The sequence below is a fragment of the Triturus cristatus genome, chromosome 6, assembly GCF_964204655.1.
Source record: "Triturus cristatus chromosome 6, aTriCri1.1, whole genome shotgun sequence".
Taxonomy (NCBI): Eukaryota; Metazoa; Chordata; class Amphibia; order Caudata; family Salamandridae; genus Triturus; species Triturus cristatus.
In genome coordinates, this window is record NC_140589.1 from 880,503,283 (window position 1) to 880,529,852 (window position 26,570).

The 26,570-nt window shown below is 45.1% G+C and overlaps 1 protein-coding gene across 2 annotated transcripts in view; it reads left to right on the top strand.

The window, feature by feature from the left end:
• LOC146818004 (uncharacterized) overlaps positions 1-26,570 on the top strand; it is a 279,254-nt gene that overhangs the window by 158,051 nt on the left and 94,633 nt on the right. For both annotated transcript variants that reach the window (XM_085611482.1, XM_085611481.1), the window contains exon 10: positions 13,735-13,836. In XM_085611482.1, the coding sequence (XP_085467608.1) occupies positions 13,735-13,836 (102 nt within the window). The remainder of the gene's footprint in view (positions 1-13,734; positions 13,837-26,570) is intronic.

Here is a 26,570-nt window from a genome sequence, read left to right on the forward strand (position 1 = left end):
TTGCAAAGCATTGGGCGCCCCCTTTGCTTTACCTAACCCCCAAAGCTTGGCCCCTGCAGCCGATTTACCTACCTGCAAGCAGTGTGGCCCCAGGCACATCCAGTCTTCATTGAAAAGCATTGGGCAGAACTCCGAATTTGACCTCTGCACCCGGCCGCCCCAATGCCACTGGTGGTGCAGTTTTGGTACTCACCTGATGCTTGCCCCTTACTGGCTTTCGGTCCCGAAGACTGGAATTGTAAGTGCATTAATTAGCTGTTTAACCACAAAATAGTTTCCCCCATAGGATAACATTGAACTGGTCTGAAAAGTTTCAAAGTGTCGATTTTTTAAAGTGAAAAGTATTTTTATTTAAAAATGTACTTACCTTGTTGCGAGGATCTTGTTCTTAAAATAAAAGGCAAACAAAGTATATTTTTCTAAAATTGTTCTGGATCTCCTTCTGTGTCCAATATTGGTCAATGTTGTGCAATAAATGTCTTACACTCCTCTGTGTTAGGCCTAAGGCTGCTCACCCACGCTATCACTAATAGAGCACTTTGGTATTTTACATTGAGCCCTTTACACTTTTGGGGAACGTCTTGACTACAATAGAGATTTCTATCAAAACTAGATCGAAGTTTAAGAAGTATTATTGGAAGCTACCCTGCGTATAGAATAAGCTTAACAAAAGACTAAATGTGATTCCATAAGTAAAAGGAATATGGTGGTAAATAAGGTATTCAGCTACATAAGAAGGTAACTGTGTGCACAAACAATCTCCTTGCTGTCACCGCAGAATTACAGGCTCGGCTGCAAAGCTTACTTACTGAATATCAGGAGACAGCTGAGAGCGAATGCAGGTTTAGGGGAAAATACCACCAGGCGCGCTAATATGGGGAGGGAGACAGACCGGGGAAGGCGCTCACGTCCCTGATTCGCCCTCCACAGTTCTCAAATATAGCCCTCGAAATTGAAAATGAGGATGGTCAAATACACAGAAACACGTCTGATATTGTGGAAACCTTCCGCAGGTTTTACAAACTCCTATACAAGATATATAGAAATCAATCTGTAGACTTCACCCCCTTCATTGAGGATACCGCAATTGCCTGGCTGGAGGATGGACAGAGGGACTTTCTCCTAGCGCATAATGAGGATGAGGAGATCATATCAGCCATAATGCAATTACAATCCGGAAAAGCGCCGGGGCCGGATGGCCTCCCGGCCGAATTTTATAAAATATTCCGCCACTTACTTATTTCGGTGCTGAGGCATGTGTATGAGGAGGCTCGTGAAACGGGCATACTACCCCCAACTATGCGAGAGACGCGCATCATCTCCTTGCCTAAACCTGGCAAGCCGACCACACACTGTGATTCATATAGGCCTCTCTCATTAATAAATGTTGACGCCAAAATATTAGCAAAGTTAATTGCTAATCGCATCAGCCCTCTCATGACTGCCCTAGTACTCCCCGACCAATTGGGATTCGTACCTAACAGAGGCACTTCTCATAATCTGCGCACTCTATTTGCGATACTCCATGACATTTATCCCGATATGAACGCCGCAGCAATATTCCTTGACGCCACCAAGGCATTCGATTCACTAGAATGGGATTATCTCGCCATCGTCCTACAACGCATGGGGTTTCCCGCTCCCTTCCTAGCCTGGATAAACTTATTATACACTGGATTACAAGCCAGAGTCCTGGTCAACGGCGGCCAGTCATCTCCCTTCACGATAGCACGGGGCACCCGTCAAGGGTGTCCTCTCTCGCCTCTCCTTTTTGCCATAGCGATCGAGCCCCTGGTGGCCAAAGTCAGGCAACATTTCCGTGAGTATGCACTGATTTATCCGGAGAGACAAATATTAATCTCATTATACGCGGATGACCTTACGTTGTATCTGCGTAATCCTGACGCAAGCCTCAACCCCATTCTCCGACTCCTCATCCTCTTTGGCCACCTCTCCGGGGTTAACATAAATTGGGGGAAATCCCAGACATACCCTCTTACGGATCACACCACGTGCTTTGAATCTGACTACCCACTTGCATGGTGCGCATACACGCTCAAATACCTCGGAATAACTATTTCCCGTAACCGAGATGAGCTGATGCGGCCCAATTATAGACGAGCACTAGACCTCCTTACCGAAAAGATTACCAAATGGATTGCGCTGCCCCTTTCCATGGATGCCAGAGACTCCTTGATCAAAATGGTGGTACTGCTCGAAATTGCTTTACCTCTTCATGAACATCCCTCATGCCCCTAGCCACCATTTTTTAAAAGTATTAAAACCCAACTGATCCGTCTTGTGTGGGGCGGAAAGCAACCCAGACTAAGCTGGGACATCCTCACGCGACCCTTTGCCACCGGAGGAATTGAAGTACCTGATCTAGAACTATATTTCACGTGTGCCCAGGCTCACTTCGCAGCTTACTGGATGCATTCCCCCCTATATGCCCCACTTAGCTATAGAAGATGGATGCATGACCCCCACACCATGTACAGCGTACCTAAGTATCCCTGTGGTCCCCAGAAACCTAGCCTCCACCACTGTACAATGCACCACCAGAGCCTGGCGAGATCTGGCACGAAGAACTCAATGTCCCCTACTCTATTCACCTTTGGCGCCTCTACAGGGGCGACATGATCTCCCAGTCACACAAGAAGGAAGCTGCCGCCGTATGCTACACAAGCTGTCCTGTCTCACCTGGGGACAACTATAAGCACAAGGGAAGTTTTGCACTAGCGACAAATTCTTCAGAACCACCTCCCCTACCCCCCTGGAGCAGTTCTATTACGTAAGACCTAGACAGGATATGTCAACCCTTACCCCTTGCTTCCCGCTAGACCCTCCCATTATGCTTCCTCTTCACGTCCTTCTGCAGCAAACCACTCCAGCGCATGTGGTGTTACTGTTATATCGCACCACTCAAAAGGAGCGTGAGGGCGACCCTACCCCAGCAAAGTGCAAATGGGAGGAAGAGCTGGAACATCCCCTCACAGACGAACAGTGGTCCTTTTGCTCCCGCCAGACCGGCGACATCTCCGCCAGCAGTAGGCTACGCCTCACACACTACAAATACATTATGCTTCCTCTTCACGTCCTTCTGCAGCAAACCACTCCAGCGCATGTGGTGTTACTGTCATATCGCACCACTCAAAAGGAGCGTGAGGGCGACCCTACCCCAGCAAAGTGCAAATGGGAGGAAGAGCTGGGATATCCCCTCACAGACGAACAGTGGTCCTTTTGCTCCCGCCAGACCGGCGACATCTCCGCCAGCAGTAGGCTACGCCTAACACACTACAAATACATTATGCTTTCTCTTCACATCCTTCTGCAGCAAACCACTCCAGCGCATGTGGTGTTACTGTTATATCGCACCACTCAAAAGGAGCGTGAGGGCGACCCTACCCCAGCAAAGTGCAAATGGGAGGAAGAGCTGGGACATCCCCTCACAGACGAACAGTGGTCCTTTGCTCCCGCCAGACCGGCGACATCTCCGCCAGCAGTAGGCTACGCCTCACACACTACAAATACATTCATCGCTTATACTATACGCCTGCTCGCCTACATCGCTTACACTTGCGAGATAACGACCATTTAGATAGATGTGGGGCAGTGGGCGCGGATTTCAGACATTTGGCCTGGGATTGCCCGCCTGTCTGCAAATATTGGGAGGAAGTTCTCAACACTTTAGACACAATGACAGGAATACATGTGCCGGCTGACCCCCTCACTGCACTTTTGGGGTATACCGAACCACTGCCTGCCAAGATACGTCGATACTCCTCCTTGGCTCTCCTCCTAGCTAAACGACGAATCGCCTGCAGGTGGGGCAGGGGCAGAGCCCCTAAATTCAAAGATTGGCTACACGATCTTATATATTGTCAAGAGCAGTTACACACCTACGTCGAACTCTTACTACCCTCCTCTCGCCTGCGAGATATTTGGGCTCCTCTCCAAACCTATCTCCTGGAGCACACCACCACCACTGACACTAACTCTGACACCCGCACGGGTGGGGATAACGCACAAGGCGGAGATAGGAACTGAGAAGCAGGGGACACCCAAAAGACCGAGACACACCGACTACAATACTACCATGGGGATTAGAATACATACTATATAAAGATGTACTTCGGTAGCAGGAATTATTTAATGTGGACTCAGTATTACTTGGGCGATGTGGACGAACAGTGGTGCTATTATTGTGTTTGATTTACTTTATTGTTAGATCATAAATGTTTGAGACCTTTGTTTTGAAGCCAACCATAATGTCTTCCCACCAGACGCGGCCGGCCCGGCGAGTTTGTAGGCGGCTTGCTGTGTACCTTTTCCCTCACCTACAAAGTTCTATAGCATGTTGCATTGCAGTGCCGCCGGGATGTAGGCACCATGCTGTGTAAGAAATTAATGGCATCAATAAAGGTTTTTGAAACTTAAAAATAATAAAAGAAAAAAAATCTCTTGCACTCGTAGTATTAATGTATTCGTACAGCAAACTAAAATAAACATTTGAAGAATAATCTCCGCTGATGAATCTGAGTGAAACATCTTAGCCCCCCACAACTGTGTTTTATTATCGGCAGAATGTGATGCAGCAGGAGCAACAGCTGAATATATTTCTCCTGACATATATGTAGCTGGAGATTACCCTATAAGTATTGAAATTAGTACTGCAACTATTAATGTGCCTAATATGATGTAGCTACACCTTTTGGAACTAGTATTTGTATTGGTTTTGGCTTCAATTTCTTTGCTAAACTAAACCTTTGGGTGGAATGTAGCAGCTACAGAGTTCTTTCTGTCGGTTTCCACCTGTGCTAGCAGCAAAACCAAGTTCATATGATATGCAGCAAGTTGCGTACCAAGTCTTTGCAAATCTTCTTTCTTGCCTACAAAGTCTAATTATTGTCTCTGCTGTTCTACTTCTGACACTTCCTCCTGCAACCTCTTAACTTCCTCCCAGGTGTCTCCTGTAGTCAACAACAACTTGTAGTTGGTCTCGTCTACTCCTCCGTTGGCTGCACTAGTGAAGGTACAAGCATTGTAAGCACAATATTAACTTCATTTGTGTAACTTATTGACAACTATCACATAATCATCGCCCTTACAGTGTGCTGCACACTTAACAACAGCAACTTGGGCCTGCAACTGTAAATCTTCAAGAAGCTTTTGGAGTTGCTCACCATTACGAATGAGTGAACCTAGGGATGTAGTAAAGCCTCTCTGGGACCATAACTGTCCGAAGTGATGACACCAAAGCCATATTGACTATTGGTGAAAATAGTCACTCACTCTCTGCTGGTCTGAAAGACAGCATGCTCTGGTAAGAGCAATCAATTCAGCCACTTGTGCTAAGTACACTTCTTGGAGCCACGAAGCTTCTACTACTCCTGAAACTGCGCAGACTGCATAAATAGCTCGCAAATTTATTTCAGGGTCTTGCACACACAAGCTATCCTAAAACAATACAAAATGAGATTCAGTTAATGGTTCATCTTGAATATCTGGACTTGGCTTGGTGCATAGTTCAGTAACATCAAGACAGTCATGCTCCACTTTATTTTCATTGTTGTCAATTTTAGGCAGAGGCAACAGATCGACAGGGTTTAAAACAGAACATTTCTTCAACTGAAAACTTTCAGCTGCAAGTATGATCTGCTCATGCAGGGTCAAGCGGCTGTTCATCAAATGCTATGTGTGAGTATTGTAAGAAGTATTTCCACAAGGAGAGTCACGTACACCGTTATGACCCATGACTTTGCCTACACACCTCTCTATACTGACACCTGCGGCTGCCACCGCTTTAAGACACCCAGGCAGAGCCGCCACTACTGGATCTAAAGGAGCTGAGAAGTATGCGACTGATCTATGGCACCTCTGTGGGTCTTTGTAAGTATGAAGAGGGCACAGTCTTTTCTCTCACTGCAGCAAAATGAAAATGCTTTGTTGTAATCAGGCATTCCTAGCTCCGGGGCTTGGCAGAGTCTTTCTCTCAACTCTAGGAAGGCAACCAAGCAATCATTTTCCCAAGGCACCTGATCAGACACATCATTGTGTGTCAGCCTCTGCAAAGGCTTAGCCACTAGGGAAAAGTGGCATCCACTGGCGACAGTAGTCCACCATTCCCAAATACATCCTAACCTCTTCTCTCTTCTGACACTTTTCAGACTCCCTTCTCAGTGCGATGAACAAGATATATAACTTCTTTTAAGCAGTTACACTTACCAGGGGACACTTTATGTCTAATTCAGCCAAGCTGTCAATACACTGAACCAGGACAAATTGACAAGGCATAAGCAAAGACACCAAATTCTTTTTTCGAATCTGGCTGAAAATGGAAGGACTTTCCGTGTAACCTTGCGGGACTCGGCACAATGCCAAAACACGAGATCCGAGCTGAAAAGTGAAGAGGAACTTGCTGTCTTCATGAAAGGGTATGGAGAAAAATGCCTGGCATAAATACGAAACGGAAAACTACTCAGCCTCATATGGAATCTAAAACAGTATTACAGCAGGATTTGGTACCAAGGGACAACAGGGGACCACTATATTATTAATTTTGTGCAGGTCCAGCACTAAGCGATACTTAACGAATGGCTTTTGCAGGCCCATAATAATACTTGTGTTACATGGAATCCCCGATCTCCTTCAGCATACCTTGTTGGATCACTGATTCAATTACCGGAGTTATTCTAGTGAGCGTCTCAGAGGTACAATTATACTGTGGTGTTCTGAGATATTCTGCATTTGTCTTTATTTGTATACGAACAGGCTCAACTGCTTTAATAAGTCCAATATCTTTTCCCAAAAAATCCCACACCTCAAACATCAATGTATATCCAAGGTCTAAAGTCAAGGCTTCAGTTGTCATCATGGGGTACATCGTAGCAACTGGAGTTTGAATAACCATTTTTAAGGCCACGTCCTGAACATTGGTCTGAAATTCCACACCTCTCAGTGTACAATAAATGATGCAATTCAGCTTGCACAACAAATCACGCCCTCACAAACTCATAGGACTTGAATCACAGACCACAAATTGGTGATTATTCTCAAAATTCCGACTTCTAACAGGGACTGCCTCAGTAATAGAATTTTTCATCCATCTAATTATGGGCCACTCTGGTCTACCTCCAAGACTGTGCCAAGCATGCAATTTTCCTCCCCCCTCAGCCACAGTCAGGCAGACTGACCTGCACCAAAATTGTCAATGGTCTTAAACATAGTATATTGCTGGTAAGAGATATTGCCCTGAAATGAATTCTAATTCACATTCAGACCTTGATTTGTAGTGAATCTAGGACCAGCAGCTGCTTGCTGCAGCCTCAGAGGTTGTGGAACTTGCATAACTGATACTTGGGGCACATTAAAACTTTGAGCTCTTGGCCTGGGTACATTCTGTGGCTTCATAGGATTATTACCCTGCTGCGGTACAAACCCTGGATTCTGCCCTTGATTTGCTGGATTAAGATGACATTCCTGCTTCATCAATTCCAGTACTTGGATCAATAGGTACTCCTCTACCTCTACTTAAGACTGAAATCCACCTCCACCACCCTGTGTGCCGGGACCTCCCTGCTTATACACTCCTTGCTAAGGAGGTGTATTTGCTACAAATGGAGGACCTTGACTTCCCCTCTGAGCTGCTTTTATTCGCGCCACCATGAACTTTTCCTTCAACTTTTTTTGTCTCATATCAATCTCATCATTGCAGTACTTTGCATATTGCAATCGCTTATCAACCGACTTATTCTGCCAGCAAATCAAATGTTGTTGAATCATTATATTAATCTCAGGTCCCAAGCCTAGACACAAAATATCCCATATCCTTAGGCTCCAATGTTTCAATCTCACTATACTGTTTGAACACTTGTAACAATCCCTCATAATATGCAGGAATCGTCTCTTTGGGTTGCAGAGTTGTACGATCAATCTTAACCCAATCAGTATCTTGGGTGACATCTTAGACTTCAACCACGTCATCACCTGGTTGTATTTTCTCGTTACTTTAGGCGACTAGCCGTTAGTCAATGGGTCTCTCGGTGGCTTTCTATCAGGCTGTTCCATAGCTGTTTTACATTATATCCATAAATCACTTGGAACCACAATATCAAACAAAGTATTTAAATTGTTCCCCAAAACCTTCAAAGTTTTCACAAACCGCTCAATTTGTTTGTACCATTCTACAGGTTTCTCTCGCAACCTAGGAAAATCATTAGTAAATGATACAAGATCACTTCTACTCCATGATACATGTACGTGACCTCCACTAGGCACTTCTCGTGAGAGTACAACCGGGGTACCAGGTCATCCATCTCTTGGAGGAGCCGATTCCCTCATTAATCTTTTAAGACTTTTCTTTTGTGCCCATTTAACTTCCCATTCATCCAGCTTCTCCCAAATCTGAATGCTTTAAATTAGTTCCTGAATTTGCATTTTCAACCCTGGTATCCTCATGTTTTCTAGACCTTGGTTCGAAAAACAAAGCTAATGATTTTTCTGTAACGCTTTAGTCCGTTCTACATCTACTTCATATTTATGCGCTAGGTCAGATAATTCCTCATAAGCTTGTTTCACTCTCTTGGTAACGTCCTTGCTCATAAACAACAGCTCATCTTGTTTATAAGTGTCTATTCAGACCAGTTCAAGACTTCCACTTATCTCATCCAATTCGAGTTTTAATTTAACTACACATACCAAATTTACTTTTAAGGTTAACTGAATCATCCCTTGACTTATTTCTGTACACTTAGTTTCTTTCAAAGAGACATTGTAAGCTTTTAACCACACATCTAAAAAATTCAGAGCTTCCAAGATGTGTGTTGCTTCAGAAGCTTTAGGTATCAGATCAGCCCTAGGTGTGCTACTACACATATTCAAAGGTGGCTTCCATACAAGTGAGTCTATTTCTGGTTATCCGACCAACGACCTCAAAGGTCCAAATCCTCCCTGCCTCGTTGATGTATCTTCATTCTCACCACACAGAGAACTCCTATTCATGATGACCAACAGAACAAACTTCACATTAGATTTGGTGAAGCTTTCCCCTAAACTCTTGTCTCATTAGAAACAGTCAAATCACATGTAGCACTTCCTGTGGAACAAGGACTATATATCGGTACCACAGCCCAATAGTAACAGGGACTGGGAGCGCATCTGGAATGCTCGAGGCTGTAGAAACATTCAGGGTAATAAAATGACTAGGAACACAAATCCCCTAACTACTTCGTATTGTATTCTAATTCTTATTCATAAGAGTAACCCTCATTTCATTGGCACTCATACTTGGTGGTGCAGTAGCAATCTCAGAACTTCTGCTAATCATTACACTTCCACCTTCCCTTGTTTGAGTTATTACACAGAGGCGGACGCTCTGCCAATAACACATCTAAAAGACTGCCACTAGTATCACTTTCATCAGTGTCACCTCCCTCGGCTGATTCCTTTGGCCCATTTCTTATCACTTTCTTTTTCTTCTCGTGTCATTCGTTCCCAAACGCCTCACCTGTCAATGCCGGATATAATTTAACTCCCTCTCCCATATCCATCCTCCACCTTTTCTGGTCTGCATCCTATCTTGCATATGCATATGTGCAAACTGTTTTCCTAGCTCTTCCCTGTTACTTCTTTTCCTCTCTAGCGTGGGTAACATGTTCCCAAGCATTGAGCGCTTCACACTGCCTAGGTCATGGTTTCATTTAATACAAAAGCCTCCTCAAATTTTCAATAATTTGTATATTAATGTTTAAGCCAAACACAGGTGTGAAGCCCAACGTTTATCGCCATATGCAGTAGCTTCAGGTGGCACATTTTCTTCCTCTCTAACAGGTATGGACACATCTCCCCTAACCAAGTTTCGCATCACTTTAAAACATTTAATTTTTGGTTAAAAATATCGACAATCACAATCAAATTGCCAAATTCAAACAAGAAAGACGCAAATTTTCACACATCTTGTTTTCAGGCTCAGCAGCCAATACCAGCACGGTACCCTATGACGTAACCCACCAATAGCAGCACAGCTTTACACCAACCCAACAATCCCAGCTCGGCACACTATGATGTTGATCTCACTCCTTGCAGCGGTTCACTCTCCTTTACAATTTTCACGAACATACTCTTCAACAACAAGCACCCATCCAAATACAATACAGTAACAACAATTAACAATTGTCTGCTTTCCTAAAGAAATCAACAGAATACAGTCACACAAGAAACACTATTCTAACACACATTCAAGTGAAACCTCGACCTGCGGGGAATCACCCTGATCAGTACAGTATTCCGCTGTGCAAAAGGCCCACCATACTAGCCGTGCTTCTCTATCACACATAAAGATAAAGTTCCTATCTCAAATGGGCTTCTGACGACGGACTACGACAAGCCAACAAAACTCTAGCAGACAATTACAACACAGTGTTTTCTACACCTTTAATACCGTCACGGGATGTTAGGCCACGTCGGACTTGTTAACAACTTCTCCACATTAAACACCACACTCACACAACACCTCCGCCATACACCACACACTTATTACAGCACCACAAACATTAGACATACATACACACAATCCTTTTGATACTGACTGCTCTGCTATTACTTCGCCACCAGACAATGGAACTCCGCCGATCCTTCAAGTCGAACCATAGACTTGGAACCAGGACTAATCTAAACTGGGACATTAACTATTCTCTCAGAAAGACCGCTAACTCAAGACCCAAACAATCAGTGGCTACCATTTTGGTAACGCAGAGGAGCCAGGCCCCCTTTCCTACCCCCCAGAAACAAAACGTTTTAGGATGTTTGAGGAATAAAAGAGCTAGGTTCAGTTTCAATTCACAATTACAACCTATTTGGTTACACAGTGAAACTCAAAGTCGATAGGTAGGATAAGTATGGATTTATTACAAATTCAAAGTCAAAGTAATATAAATCAGTCTCAAAAACATTGCATAGCAGTACAACATTATCAAAGGAAAGCCGAATCAGAGAATAAAGTTTATCCTCAAGAGTAAGTAATAGATGAAGATCTCTGTAGCAATAGTACAAAGTCTAAGAAAGACAATCTAATGTTGAGATTAGTCGTTTTGGTCCTGGAGCCTATAATGCATGAGGAAGCTGATTCCTGTAACTGACCTACATTTACAGAATGCTAAATGAAACCCTGATTATATCCATAAAATAGAAAGTTGTCAGCATAAGAGAACTTCTGTAGAAGTCCTCTAAAGTAAGAGTATTGCACAGCATGAAGCCCTGCAATGAGAATAATGCAAAGAGGTCTGTACCTCTCCTGCTCTGAAAGGGAATCTGCAGAAAACTAAAGATCATCACCTAGTTATACCCACCCAAAGAAGCTTCGAGAAATGTCATCAAAGGGTCCAATTAGTGATCACCTTCAAAGATGCTTCTTGGCAGAAACACTTGTAATGCTTCTTCTTTGATTCACATATTCGAAATGACCTTGGATTCCATCTCCTCATTCCACACAGACAGTAGTCCACCCTTCAACTCGTTAATTTTGTTACGCTCAACACCCCTACGCAACCATATCTTATTCACACATTCTGCCTTTCTCTATTAATTAGGTCATACACCCTGCCCCTGCAGAGGAAAGAAAAACACTGCACCCAAAGAAAACATTCACGTTGAAGGTTAAACATTGTGAAACCAAAAATGCTTAAGGCCTTTAGTCAAGTTAGCAAAGATAAAATTAAATACACATTGTGACAGCGTGAACACATATACATAGACAATCACATTATTAGTGTAAAATGCAATTCTAATAGATAAATGTTTTTATTTGAGTTCATGAATACATAAAGATTAATCAATGTTATTGAAACACACACATGTAAATATGCATGAGAACTACAATTCATTATTACTGTAAAAGATACTTCAGGGTACACACATATAAATGTTGAGATTACATGATAAAGGCACTTTCTATGTTGCTTTAAGTGCACTTCACTTAATTAGTCACACCATACGACATGTGTAGATAAGGCCCTTAGTAAACATATATTTGGCCAATAATAATGAGGGTGGAGCCAAAATTACACTGCTCCAGATGTTATTTGTTAAATTTCTTTGCTTCCTTTACTCTACTGGGGAGCTGGCTGTCGCACGTCTGTGATAGAGCATTGTTCCACCTGCCACAGTTAGACAGACAGCCTATGGGTGCCAGCTGACTGTGCACATTTATTTTGGACAGGTGCTGTGATTGCCACACACCATCTGTCTGAGTCTGAAGTTTTCAACAACAGAGGCTAAGAAAACACAATAAAACAGCTTTTAGGTACCATAGTTGCCGGTGACCTAACATAATCTTTGGACGTCACATTTGTCCAGGTCTTTAAAGTCAAGAGCATCTTGCATACTAAGACCTTAAAGGAGTTTTCCTACTACGACAATTGGCAAAATCCACATTTGACAGCAATGAAGTACACTTTATATTTACCAGTTGGCCTTGCGGTAGTCAGCGAGAACCTCTACTGCTTCATTGGATGTTTGAATGCCTTATTGTCCCTGGTGAATGTGAGCACCTCACTCCTTTCTTTGACATCTGGCGTATATTATATTGTGATATTGATTCTCTGTGTCTTTTAAGATGAGTAGGCTTTTCAATTACTACGGTAGGAAGGCAGCACTCCTATCTATGCAGAGCTTTCAAAGGTCATTGAGTAGCAACCTAAGGGCACAGTAAAGTAGGTCTTTACCTGATAAAGACAAGGGCCCTGGCCTACCAGTACTAAAGAACAACTGCCTATGATAGTTGCTTCTGCAGGAGCACAGAAGAGATGTGAGCAGGGATACTTCATCTTGTAGTAAACGGGTGGTGCATATTCCTAGGCAAAGCTTTCAGTTGCTGATGGAGCCCACACGTCATCTACCCATGTAGTAATGTTTACATGTTAGAAAAGGGATGTATGTTTGGGACTCTGCATAAACGTCAGTAGCACTGCAGCCATTAAAAGCCTAGTCAAGGTAATTGAATTGCACAAAAGGGAGTGATTTGTAAAGGTATCACATAACATGGATATCATGCATTATTTTTCTTGCCATAAAGCATCGCTCTAAGTGACACACGTAAGCACACTGATAACTAGACATTTCTGTCTGTATCTCATATATACACATTCATATGTGCATATGTATGTATTATCTCTTTGTGTCCCAGTGATGTTATTGAAGTATGTCCTATAACAGACTGTATGTATGTGGTATTTCTGTAGTGTGAACCTAGCCAAATTCCCCTTTGGGACTGTTTCCAAATCTGGGCCAATTCACCATACAGAAAAGGGGTGAACATGGAGGCACCCGCCTGGATAAAGTTGGATGCGCTCAAAGATGTAGCTTTTAAACTGTACCAGAATCTAGCCATTAAAAGCCATGCAAGTGAAAAAAATTGGGAAGTGTGCCAATGTGAACCCTATCAAAGGCTGCATTGAGATTGAGAATATTACTTTCTTTTGAGATTTTACCTTTTTATTACTTCTGAGCACACCAGATATTGACCAGAGACTGAAAGTTGAAATATCAATAACCTATTACTTAAGCCATTGATCCACCCTCTTTCTTTAAATCATGTGTGCATTAATAGTTTTAAAATCTAGTTTTATTTTTTCCATCCCTTGTGCTAGCATTCTACAAAATTGCAAATAGTTTTGCAAATGATTGGTAAGAAGTTCTTGGTTATTATCTCATTGTGCGATATATGGATTTCATTTTTAGAAACAGGTGGGCCAGTTGTGACAGCTGTATTTTCATTAAGTCTTGATCCTGAAGAAGACGCATATTTCCAAGGAGAAAGCATGCCTGGGAGGAGAACCACTGGTGAGTGAAAACTAAATGCATTAGGGAAAAATATGGAGTGTTTGTAGAATAGATCTCTGATTATGGTGGAGTACATTGTTTATTTTTTTAACTTTATATGGGCTTTTTGTAAATTGCTGCATACCACCAAACAATACCTTCAGAGCTCTAGAAATATTACTCAAATCCTGCAGAACTGCCATTATATGGAACATACTATGAGTTTACCTACTAGTACCAGCTGTAAATTAATCGTATTTTGTTATCTGCAATAGTTTGTTTCTGGGTATGTCCAAGTATTTGCAGGAGGACCTCAAGTGTAAACAGAATGTTACTGCAAACCGGTCAACAATGGTTAGTTCTGAAAACTATGGTTAGTTCTGAAAAAGTGCAGCCTCTTTTTTTCTAAAAGCATCTTTTTTCTAGCCTGCATCCTAAACAATGTGTTTTAAATCACTCTGTATGGCCACATGCTGTACTAAATCCAGAGATAATACCCAAATGATGTAACCAAGAAACAGCAATCTGGAGTTGTGGTAGTATCGTTAACACTTTCCTTTGAGAAAAGGTCGATCCGCAGGACCAGGGAAAAAACAAAGTTACTTTAAATACCGTGTTAAAAAATAGTTGACCAAATTTACCAAAAAGGCTCTGCCTGTCTTATTGTCATTATACATTCAGTGAATATAAATAAAGTTAAATCAGCAATGTAGCCAGCCAAAAAATAATGCATTGTAGAAAATCAAGAGTATGCTCTCAGCACATAAATCATCAAAAGAAAACAAATCATGATCCAGTTAAATTAGTAACATGTCCTGCATGAGAAATACAATGTTGTGCTTATAAAAACAGCCAGACATTTGTCGAACAAGTTTGCTACCATGTTAAATAAACCAGCAGTGCAAAATGTGCCAATGTGCAAATATATAATAAATGCACAAATGAAATACTTCTAGCAAAAATAGCATTGTCGACCAGCAGAGATCCCTGCAAAATGAAATTAAAAAGAGAACTCCTATCAAAAATCAAGTCTTTTTATAAACAATCAAGCAATGCATGTTATACAGAAAAATATTTTGACAATTTAAAATACTTGCATTCATTAACAATAGATTTAGTAAACTAGAATTGTTACTTCAAATTAAAACATTTTTGTGCTTTTTGTCCAGTTCCATGTTCTTGTTACTACAGAAAAAATAATTATTAAAATATTCTCTTCTCTAGTATCACTATGTCGACACTGCATAAATTCATGTCTTTGCACATAATTTCTTCCTGCACATAACATGGAGACAGGTGAATGAAAATTTTCAATCCTGTCTAACCGGCCACAGAGTTTTAATGTTGAAAAACTGCATCTTGTTGGCTATGAAAAAGATGCAAAGACGAGACGGACCATCATTAGAAAATTCATTCACCTTATTTCTCTGGTATACACAGAGAGAAGCTCATGCACATTGATTTGTCATGCACTTTTTAAAGGTTGACTGTTAGTTACTTAATCAGTTATTAAGCTTTCTCTGTATTACCCTGGGATATAGGGTGTGTTGCCCATGAATAAGGAATAACTGGAAGCTATAATTTTACTGCACTTATTTTTCATGGTGTTAAAATCGGGCTTTTGCTGGTCATGATCTTCATAAATATTTCTGTGATATGCTTTCCATCTTTCAATAATGCGGCATTACAGTGCTACTTTAGATTACTAATCTTATTACAGTATGTTTTTAACATGTCTGTAACACTCCATAAGAGGGTGTCAAACCTGTTCAACGTCAGTCATCCTTCCTAATCAGGAAATCCTCCTCTTTCTTCCTATATGGCTTCCAAATAGACTTCCACTCTATCAAGAAAGAGGAAGGGTGTCTTCACTTGAATCAAAGAACCTTCTTAGTTTCCCATTGATAGATATTTATAGCATGTGTGACCTTAACAGTTCTGATTTTTAACTGAACAACACAAAATCCCATAATTACACTCCATAACACACAATCCCACTCCACATAATTCCAGTACACTCAATAGCACATAATTACTAGCCACATAATTCCACAGCACACAATGCCACATAATTCCACTATACAAATCCTCTCCACACTACACAATTCCACGCCACACAATTACACAACTAACTAATCCAATACAACCCTCTTAATTCCGCTATATACCACATACATACACCCCATGGCACATAGGTAAAGACATTGCCATATACAATGCCAATAGCCCTAACTCAAATGTGAGACCAATTGAATTTCCAATGCTTGTTATTTGATGTTATTTTGTGAAGACCGCATAACCCAAATACAAGGGTCCCAGGTATTTCAACGAGGACTTGGAAAATACCCCAGCCTCACACAGTAAGTCAAATCTTAATTGGTCAGACCACAGTCTCTTCAAACTTCGTTCAGGCTCAGTGGCTCGGTAACCCACTCCATGCACACCACAGCTTTTCCTAAGCCGGTGAAAAAACCCTCATACGCTCAGCATCCTGTGTTCAAGTTTCCAAAATCCTTTTGTTCTTCCACAATGTTATTTTACTTTGACCCCAGAGTGCTGTAGATTTTGTTATAGCTATCGAAAAATGAGCAAATTAATATCTGAAAATAAGCTTGCTCATTATGAGCTTGGGTATGCAACATTCAGCTACATAAAAATCCAGTTGACCTAAGAAAGTTGAGAAATTCAAGTGTGCAGTAAGCAGAACACATCATGAAAATTGGAAAATATAATAATGACAAACGTACAAATCCCTCTCTTTTAAGGGCAAAATCAAATTAAAAACTGCCACTGTCCATATTTTGTTAACCTATTTAGTTCTCAATACACAAGTCACACACAATTATTTTTAAGATAGTACAGGGCAACCTATCAAACTTTTCATGTTTATAATAAAATGAGCAAGAATGACATGCTCAACAATATGGATTATTTCCCCAACATAGCAAGTTGTTTTTGGACCATATTCCTAAAAATTGTGCGTGAAAACATCATTTTTTAATACAATATTGTAATAACCCAATTGAAGCACTGAGGTTATGTACAAAATTGATACCTGGTAATATAAAATAAGATAACATGTAATGCAATACTGCTCTAGGAACAGTAAAGCTAAAAATGTGCAGGTATGCCTCAGAGCAAACCCAGACTATCCAAGCTTTTAAATATTTGGAACTTTGCTGAGAGGAGGAAAGCAATCTTTAATAAAAAAAAAAAAAAAGTACTTAATGTATCCCAATTTATAATGTAAAATGGTGGGGAATCTTATGGATAAAATTATATTAATGGATGACTTGTATATATACACATGCAATCTGCCGCAAAATCCATTTCTCCCATTTCGCATAAAGGACGGTACGGACCCAAATTTTAGTGCAGAATGTTTATTCTTTCAACCCTGCACTGCCGCCATGACGCGCTTTGGCCCCAGAAAGGCCTTGATCACATGACGCCATGAGGAGTGACCATGCAATTTAAAGTAGTGTGCATAACATGTGACTATGGGCTCATCGTTAGTCATATAGACATAAAGAAAATATGAATGCTAATGCGATGTAACATCCCAAATGTGCAAAATATTGCTTTTTTTGTGCAAATTCCGCAAATAATTAAGTTTTAAAAATGTATATTATTTTCATAAGCACATTAAAACAAATTTAAAAATATTGCCATAGAAAGTTACACGGCCAGTATTAACAATCAATAGTATATCTTACTGTGCAAATACATCAATTTGTTTCGTGCAAAAAACGCTCAATAAATATATGAAAAATATATTTTAAGATTCATGCTGCAATTCATCTCCATTAATAGAAGGAACACTATTGTCAGCTAAAAATCTTGTTGAAATATATTAAGAACGAGTTTTGTCTGGAGTGGATATTAATCAATACATGTTTATGCATTCAGGAATCTTGCAAGTCATTAACTTTCTGATGGATACATCTGCCAGTGGATTCCTCACCTTGTGAATATCCCCTGCGCCAGCAACATTCGGAAACTTTTGTAGCAGTCCACGCCGATGGGGTCGAAGATGACGTCACAGAGACACGGCTCCGCTCGCGACTCCACTGACGTCACCGGCTCCATAAGAAGACCTCCTCGGCGTGATGACGTCAGTTCCCTTTTTTCCGCGCCGACGACGCCAACGGATTTCGGGAATCGTTACTGGTAGCTTTACCTGTTACTTTGTGTTTATTTCGAAGTTTCTCTGTTTTTCTTCGAGAATGTCGGCAAGGAAGTCTGGTTTTAAGCCTTGCCATGAATGTGGCAAACACATGTCCATCACTGACCCGCATGACGACTGCGTTTGGTGTTTGTCATCGGACCACGATGTTGAAGGATGTTCGTGTTGCAGGAAGATGAGCTCAAAGGCTCTTAAGGAAAGAGAGGCAAAGCTCTTTATCGCCCGGATGAAGAGAAAGGAGAAAAGAGGTAGAAGAAGATCCAGGTCGAGGTCGAGGTCGAGGTCGGCTTCCAAGTCGACTTCGGGACATGCTTCAAAGAGCAAGAAGCATAAGAAGAAAAGGAGGCATTCGTCTCATCACAAGGCCTCGACGTCGAAGTCTAAATCACCTGCTCGGCGTCGAAGGGAGTCAGTGCCTCCTTCTCCTGTTCCGGCTTCGCCTCCCGTTCCATCTTCTCCTGTGTTTTCTCCGGCTCCGGCTGATTGCTTCTCCAGGTCCTGCAGGTCCTTCGGCTCCGTCTCCGACTCCGGCCCAGGATGAGGATGATCAGGCTCCGGGTGAGTCTGTGACGCCGCAAGTTCCACCGTCGGCGCCGGCAGGCCCGAGTCCGGTGTTACCTGACCAGTATCCGGCTTTCCCTAATCCAGGTCAGGACCCCTTGCAGTATCTCAATGCGATGTATGGGGTGTTCTCACGGGCCATGTATTCCTCTGGTGCACCTATGGGTCCGATGGGTCCGATGGCTTTTAATCTGGGAGTGCCGCAGGTTTATCCTCAAGCACCGTTTATGCCTTTCTTCCCAGCGACGCCGTCTTGGCAGATGCCGGCGCCGAAAACATCGACGCCGCTTCCCTCTTCACCGGCGCCGACTCGACCTCGTTCGACGCCGGCTGCTCCAGCTGATCCGCGTTCGACGCCTCTGCCGGCGCCGTCGGATTCGATCACGGCGCCGCCGACGCCGCAGGTGCGGATCCGTTCCAGGAGGGAGGCGCAGAGAGTGCTGGAGGAGAGGAGCTATCTTATGGATGAGGCTGAAGAGGGAGAATTGGTCGAATCCGATGAGGTGTTTGACGAGTTGAAGGAGGCAAGTGGGTTGGATTTGTCTCCGGAGTGGGAGATCACTCCTCCTTCAGATGAACCTTCTAAAGACGCGGCTCCTTATCATGCTGTAATCAGAAAGGCTGCAGAGTTGTTGGACCTTCAATTGCCATCTGTTGAGTTCAAGTCCAATATCTTGACTGAGGTGTTGCACTCTCCAACTGCGGTGTCAGAGCCGCTGTTGCCTTTTAATGAAGCGATATTGGAGCCTGTGTTGGATGTGTGGCGCAAGCCTTTTTCGGCTCCTGCGGTGTCCAAGGTGGTTGCAAGGAGATATAGGGTGGCTCCGGGGGATCCTGAGTTTTTGTCATCACACCCTTCACCTGAAAGTCTGGTCGTTCAGGCTGCTTGTTCTGGACGTTCAAAAGGTGCGTTTCCTCAGGTCCCAGGGGACAGAGAGGCCAAGAAGGTGGACCAATCAGCCAAGAAAGTCTTTTCTTCAGCCAGTATGGCATTAAAGTCTTCTAATGCGACTTGTTTATTGGGGCGCTATATCCATGCGCTTATGGATTCAGCTAAAAAGTTGGCACCGAAGCTGTCGGAGGTGGATAGGGCAGGCTTCAGTGAAGTACTGTCGGATGCCCAGGCGGCTGCTCGCCAGGTTATACAGAGTGGCTTGGATACAGCAGACTCAGTTGCCAGGGTCATGGGGTCTTCAGTTGCCACCAGGAGGGGTGCATGGCTTAAGTCCTCCGAATTTTCTTCGGATGTCCAGTCGACCTTGTTGGACTTACCTTTTGATGGGTCTGGTCTGTTCGGGAAGAAGGCTGATGCTGCTCTCGAGCGCTTCAAAGAGAGTAAGGCTACGGCTAGGTCGTTGGGCCTTCAATCCCAGCCGAGAGGTACTTTCAAGAGGTACAGAGGTTTTGGAAGGGCGAGTTTTCGTTCTTATAGACCAGCCCAGCAGCAGCAGCAGCAGCAGCAGCAGCAAAGCTCCAAGGGATATAGAGGAAGACTTAGAGGTCGCTCACGTGGCCGTCAACTCTCCTCCTCCTCTTCCTCTTCCTCAGCCCCTCCCACCACCGCAAAACAGCCCTAGATTCGACATTCCGGATCATGCTGGTCCTGTGGGGGGCCGGCTTACCCATTTTCTACAGGATTGGGAATCGGTTACTACAGACCTTTGGGTTCTGGATCTTGTAGAAAATGGGTACGCCCTTCCCTTTCGGGAATTTCCTCCAGTTTACCCTCCTTGCCAAGGTGCTTGCTCGGAGGACCACCGTCTTCTCCTGCAGGAAGAAGTCCTGAAGTTGTTTCAGAAAGGGGCGATAGAGGTGGTTCCGGAGCAGGAGAGGGGTCAGGGATGCTACTCCCGGTATTTTCTGATCCCGAAGAAGGACGGCAGATTGCGTCCGATACTAGACCTCAGAATCCTGAACTTTTACCTGAAACAGGAGAAGTTCAAGATGCTCACCCTTGCGCAGGTTCTTCAGGCGCTGAATCAGGAGGACTGGATGGTGTCGCTCGACTTGCAGGATGCGTATTTTCACATCCCCATCCTGAAGTCGCACAGGAAGTATCTCCGTTTCACGGTAGGATCGCAACATTATCAGTTTGCGGTCCTCCCGTTTGGTCTTACTTCGGCACCTCGAGTCTTCACAAAGGTGATGGCAGTGGTGGCAGCCCATCTCAGAAGATCGGGAATTCCGGTTTTCCCTTATTTGGACGACTGGCTGATCAAGGCGGAGTCGTCGGAGAAGGTGCTGTGTCATCTGCAGGATACAACTCGGCTGTTGTACAGATTGGGTTTTTCGATCAACGTGCCCAAATCTCACCTGGTGCCCTCTCAGCGCAACCTGTTCATAGGTGCGGTACTGGACACTACTGTGTGTCGAGCATTCCCTCCTCCTCAAAGGATTCTCGACATACAGGAAATGATTCCTTTGTTTTTCAGCGGAGCGGTTGTTCCAGTTCTGAAGGTCCTTCGCCTGCTCGGTCTGTTCGCTTCCTGCATACTGTTGGTCAACCATGCACGCTGGCACATGAGGGCGCTCCAGTGGTGCCTCCGCAAGCAGTGGTATCAGCACAAAGGGGATCTCAGGGAGTCTGTGAGGATCTCCAGAGAAGCTGCAGCGGATCTATCTTGGTGGAGCGTGGAGGGCAATCTGTCTCAAGGAAGGCCCTTTCATCTACCTCCATCGGTGACCACAGTGATAACGGATGCTTCCACCTTAGGGTGGGGTGCGCATCTGGGGGATCTGGAGATCAAGGGTCTTTGGTCTCCAGAGGAAAGGTTGCTTCACATCAACCTTCTGGAGTTACGGGCGATACGCTTGGCGCTCAAGGCCTTTCTCCCTTCCCTTCGCGGTCGGTCTGTTCAGGTTCTGACGGACAACACTACCGCGATGTGGTATATAAACAAGCAGGGAGGAGTGGGGTCTCTTTGTCTATGCAGAGAGGCCCTGCGTCTATGGTCCTGGGCTCAGGACCATCGGATTTGTCTGATGGCGAATCATCTGGCCGGGGTGCTGAACGTACGTGCGGACAGTCTCAGTCGGCAGTTCTCTGCCGACCACGAGTGGAGGCTCCATCCGGAGGTAGTTCGTCACGTCTTTCGGACGTGGGGAACTCCTCGGGTGGATCTGTTTGCCACTTTCGAGAACGCGCACTGCCTGTCATTCTGCAGTCTCCAGTATCCGATGCAGGGGGCGTTGGGAGACGCGTTTCAGTTGAGTTGGGGCTCTCGACTCCTTTACGCGTTTCCTCCCATACCCTTGATTCCTCGGGTTCTGAGGAAGGTTCGCCAAGACCGGGCCCAAGTTAGATTGATCGCCCCGGATTGGCCAAGAAGGGTGTGGTACACAGATCTTCTCCACCTCTCCTCATGCCCTCCGCTCCGTCTCCCTCTGAGGGCAGACCTCCTCTCGCAGTCGGAGGGGCAGGTTCTACACCCCCACCTCCAGAGCTTACACCTTCATGCTTGGAGATTGAACGGGGCAACCTGAATTCTTTCTCTCTCCCGCCAGATGTGGTGGATGTTATTTTATCGGCCAGGCGACACTCCACCAAATCCATATACTCCTATAGATGGTCTAAGTTCGTTCTCTGGTGTGGAGAGAGGTCGATTGATCCCTTGAAGGCTCGTTTGTCTAACATTCTGCAGTTTGCTCTTTCTCTTGCCCAGCAAGGCTTTGCTGTGGCCACTGTTAAGGGATATTTATCGGCTTTGTCGGCTTTCCTATGCCTGCCGGATCAGCGGTCCTTATTTAAATCACCTATTGTGCTTAGGTTTCTCAAGGGCCTTACGAATAAATTCCCTCCTACTCCCTTTATTGTACCTCAGTGGGACTTAAACCTTGTACTGACTTGTCTTATGGGTTCTCCTTTCGAGCCCTTACATAAGTGTCCCTTGAGACTGTTGTCTTTTAAGACGGTTTTCCTCGTTGCAATCACCTCGGCAAGGAGAGTAAGTGAGCTTCAAGCTCTTAGTTCAAAACCCCCATTCTTGACTGTGCATGCTGAACGAATGGTTCTCCGGACCAGGGCTGCGTTTTTGCCTAAGGTGGTAACTCCCTTCCATCTGGGGCAGTCCATTACCCTTCCTACCTTTTATCCTCCCCCTCACCCTTCCAAGGAGGAGGAGAGACTTCACCGTTTGGACCCTAAGAGGGCGGTGAGCTTTTACCTGGACAGGACTAAGGACTACAGGATTGATGACCAGCTCTTTGTGGGCTTTGCTGGCTGCAGAAAGGGTTGTGCGGTGCACAAGCGCACCCTTTCAAGATGGATTGTGCTATGCATCAAGATCTGCTACTCCCTAGCTGGTAAGGAGCCTCCGGAGGGTTTAAGAGCTCATTCCACTAGAGCAAAGTCTTCTACCTCTGCTTTGTCTAGGGGTGTTCCTGTGGAGGACATTTGTAGGGCGGCAACTTGGGCCTCCCTTCACACCTTTGCAAAACATTATTGTTTAGACTCTGAGGTGAGGAGGGACGGACATTTTGCCCGTTCCGTCCTTCAGGATTTTCTGGTATAGGGGGATGGACACCCTCCTCCAGGAGCGGGGACTGCTGTGGAATCTATTCACAAGGTGAGGAATCCACTGGCAGATGTATCCATCAGAAGAACAAGTTACTTACCTTCGGTAACGCTTTTTCTGGTGGATACAGTATCTGCCTGTGGATTCCTCACTGACCCACCCGCCTCCCCGTTGTCCATCCTTCTATTCCAGTGACTCTATGACGGTAATTCTGTTGATGATTTCAAATGTATTTATGACTGTCAAGGACATTGGGTTATTTCTAGTGCTTTGATGTTTCTTTTCCACACTGTGTGTGTTGATATGCATATTGTGTGCTGTGTATGCTGTTTATGTACATATTGCTGTCAGTCCGTCCGTGTGCCTCGAAGGCACGGAAAAAAGGGGCGGAACTGACGTCATCACGCCGAGGAGGTCTTCTTATGGAGCCAGTGACGTCAGTGGAGTCGCGAGCGGAGCCGTGTCTCTGTGACGTCATCTTCGACCCCATCGGCGTGGACTGCTACAAAAGTTTCCGAATGTTGCTGGCGCAGGGGATATTCACAAGGTGAGGAATCCACAGGCAGATACTGTATCCACCAGAAAAAGCGTTACCGAAGGTAAGTAACTTGTTCTTCTGGGCATAAATGTACTACTACCCAAATCCTGTGTCTAACCAATCAAGCCCGAGTGGGCTAACTCTATATCTGTCCAATGCAGATGGCTAGAATGGATTTTAGAGTATGACAACATCCCTTAATTCATGCATCACTCCTAAACTGCCATCATGCTGGTTGCGTCACCACTGGGCAGTATACAAATTTTGCATTAGCATCATGTGTAATGTGCTTCATCCCTGTAACTTTACTTTATCGCCCACAATAGACAATGAACGTCAGCACATTATATCTTCGAGACTCGTATTTAAGATTAAAAACAGAATAAGTGCATATGTGCAATAAATACCATACATCAACATGTATTATATAACAAAAAAGGGAAATTATACATAAAAAGTGTTATAAAATGCTGAGGAGGTGTTTGACTATTAAAGATGTGAGTAATTCTAATGCTACACTGTTTACGAAAAGTGCTGCCTGTTACTTCATAAACATGTATTTAAATCATCACTGGAATTAAGCCCATTGGGCACCTTGGTATCCAATTCCAGGATGTATTTAGTCTCTAGCTTTCCGAGTAAAGCTTCACGATTACCCCCTCGTCTGAGGGGTGGCACAGTGTCAATCACAAAATAACTGAGAGGGTCGAGACAGTTATTGTGGACTTCTTTAAAATCTCGAACGACTGGGTATGCCGCATCACTGTTGTTAATTGCGCTTATGTGCTGGAGTATCAGTTTGTGGACCTGCAACTTGGTACTACCCGCATATTGCAGGCCACACAAACACTCCAGCACATACACGGCATATTCCGTTTTGCATGTGAGTCTCCTAGATATAGCGATGGGCATATAATTGAATGGACTGGTTAAGGTCGTTTTGTTTTTGCCATACTTACATGCTTTGCATGTAACACATCTAAACCGGAGGAGGCATCGCCATCGTACACAAGAGCACCATTCGCATCTCGACTGACTCCATCGACGTATTCAACGCCGCCGAATACCTGCACTTCCAGATCCACACCGACCCCAAGACTACCCTCAGAGGCACCCTCATCTACAGACCCCCGGGACCACGCGCACAGTTCTGCGAAGACATCGCCGACTTCATCAGCCCTCACGCCCTCCCCTCCGCCGACTACATCCTCCTCGGGGACCTCAACTTCCACCTGGAGAACAACAATGACCACAACACCACCGCCCTGCTGGATAACCTCGCCAACCTCGGACTTCAGCAACTGGTCAACACCCCCACCCACTTCGCCGGCCACACGCTCGACCCACTCTTCTCGTCCAGCAAGCACGTCACCTTCAGCCACTCCACCGGACTTCACTGGACTGACCACAGCTGCGTCCATTTCAGCTTCAGAAAGAACACGGTCCACAATCACCCGAAGCAGGCTCCCCACAGAAACTGGAGCAAGATCACCGCCGACCAGCTCGCCACCTCCCTCAGCCAGAGCCCACCTGCCAGGACCACGGACCCTAACACAGCTGCCCTCGACCTCACGCAGTGGCTGACCTCCTGTGCCGACGACCTCGCCCCACTGAAGAACCCCCCCTCCAGACCCAGAAGCAAGAAGGCCCCCTGGTTCACCGACGAACTCAAGGACTCCAAGAAGGCCTGCCGCACCCTCGAGAAGGCCTGGCTCCTCAACAAGACCGCCGACAACAGAACAGCACTCAAACTCGCCACTCGCAGACATCACCAGCTCATCCGCACCACCAAGAAGAAATCTCTGCGGGAACGACTGGACAAGAACGCCCATGACAGCAAGGAGCTCTTCAACATCGTCAAGGAGTTCTCCAACCCCAGCACCGGCAACAACGACATCACTCCCTCACAGGACCTCTGCGACTCCCTCGCCTCGTACTTCCACCGCAAGATCGCCGACATCCACAACAGCTTCGACATTTCACCCCCGCACCCATCGGATGTACCTTCGCGCCCCACCGCCACCCTCCAGACATGGACCGAGGTGACCCCCGAAGACACGTCACGCATGATGAACACCATCCACTCCGGATCTCCGACCGACCCGTGCCCCCATCATGTCTTCAACAAGGCAGCCTCTACCATCGCACCCCACCTCCGAGACATCATCAACACCTCCTTCAACACAGCAACCTTCCCGGAGAGCTGGAAGCACGCCGAACTCAGCGCTCTGCTGAAGAAACCAACAGCAGACCCGACCGACCTCAAGAACTACCGCCCCATCTCGCTCCTTCCTTTCCCGGCCAAAGTCATCGAGAAGGTCGTCAACAAGCAACTGGCAGCCTTCCTCGAGACGAACGGATCCCTCGACCCATCACAGTCCGGATTCAGAGCCAACCACAGCACCGAGACCGCCCTCATCGCAGCCACCGACGACATCCGAGCCCTGCTCGACAACGGCGAATCAGCGGCACTCATCCTCCTAGACCTCTCCGCAGCATTTGACACTGTCTGCCACCGCACACTAGCCCAACGCCTCAACGACACCGGCATCCAAGGGAAGGCTCTGGAATGGATCATCTCATACCTCTCCGGCAGAACACAGAGAGTACGCCTCCCTCCGTTCCGCTCCGAGGCCACCGAAGTCATCTGCGGTGTCCCGCAAGGATCGTCGCTCAGCCCTACTCTCTTCAACATCTACATGAAACCCCTCGCTGCCATCGCACGCCAACACAACCTCAACATCATTTCCTACGCCGATGACACCCAGCTGATTCTCTCCCTCTCCAGAGACCCCGACACCGCCAAAGCCAGCCTGCACGAAGGGATGACAGACGTCGCTGAATGGATGAACATCAGCCGCCTGAAACTGAACACGGACAAGACAGAAGTCCTCATTCTGGGACCATCACCCTCCGCATGGGACGACTCCTGGTGGCCCCCGGCACTAGGCACCGC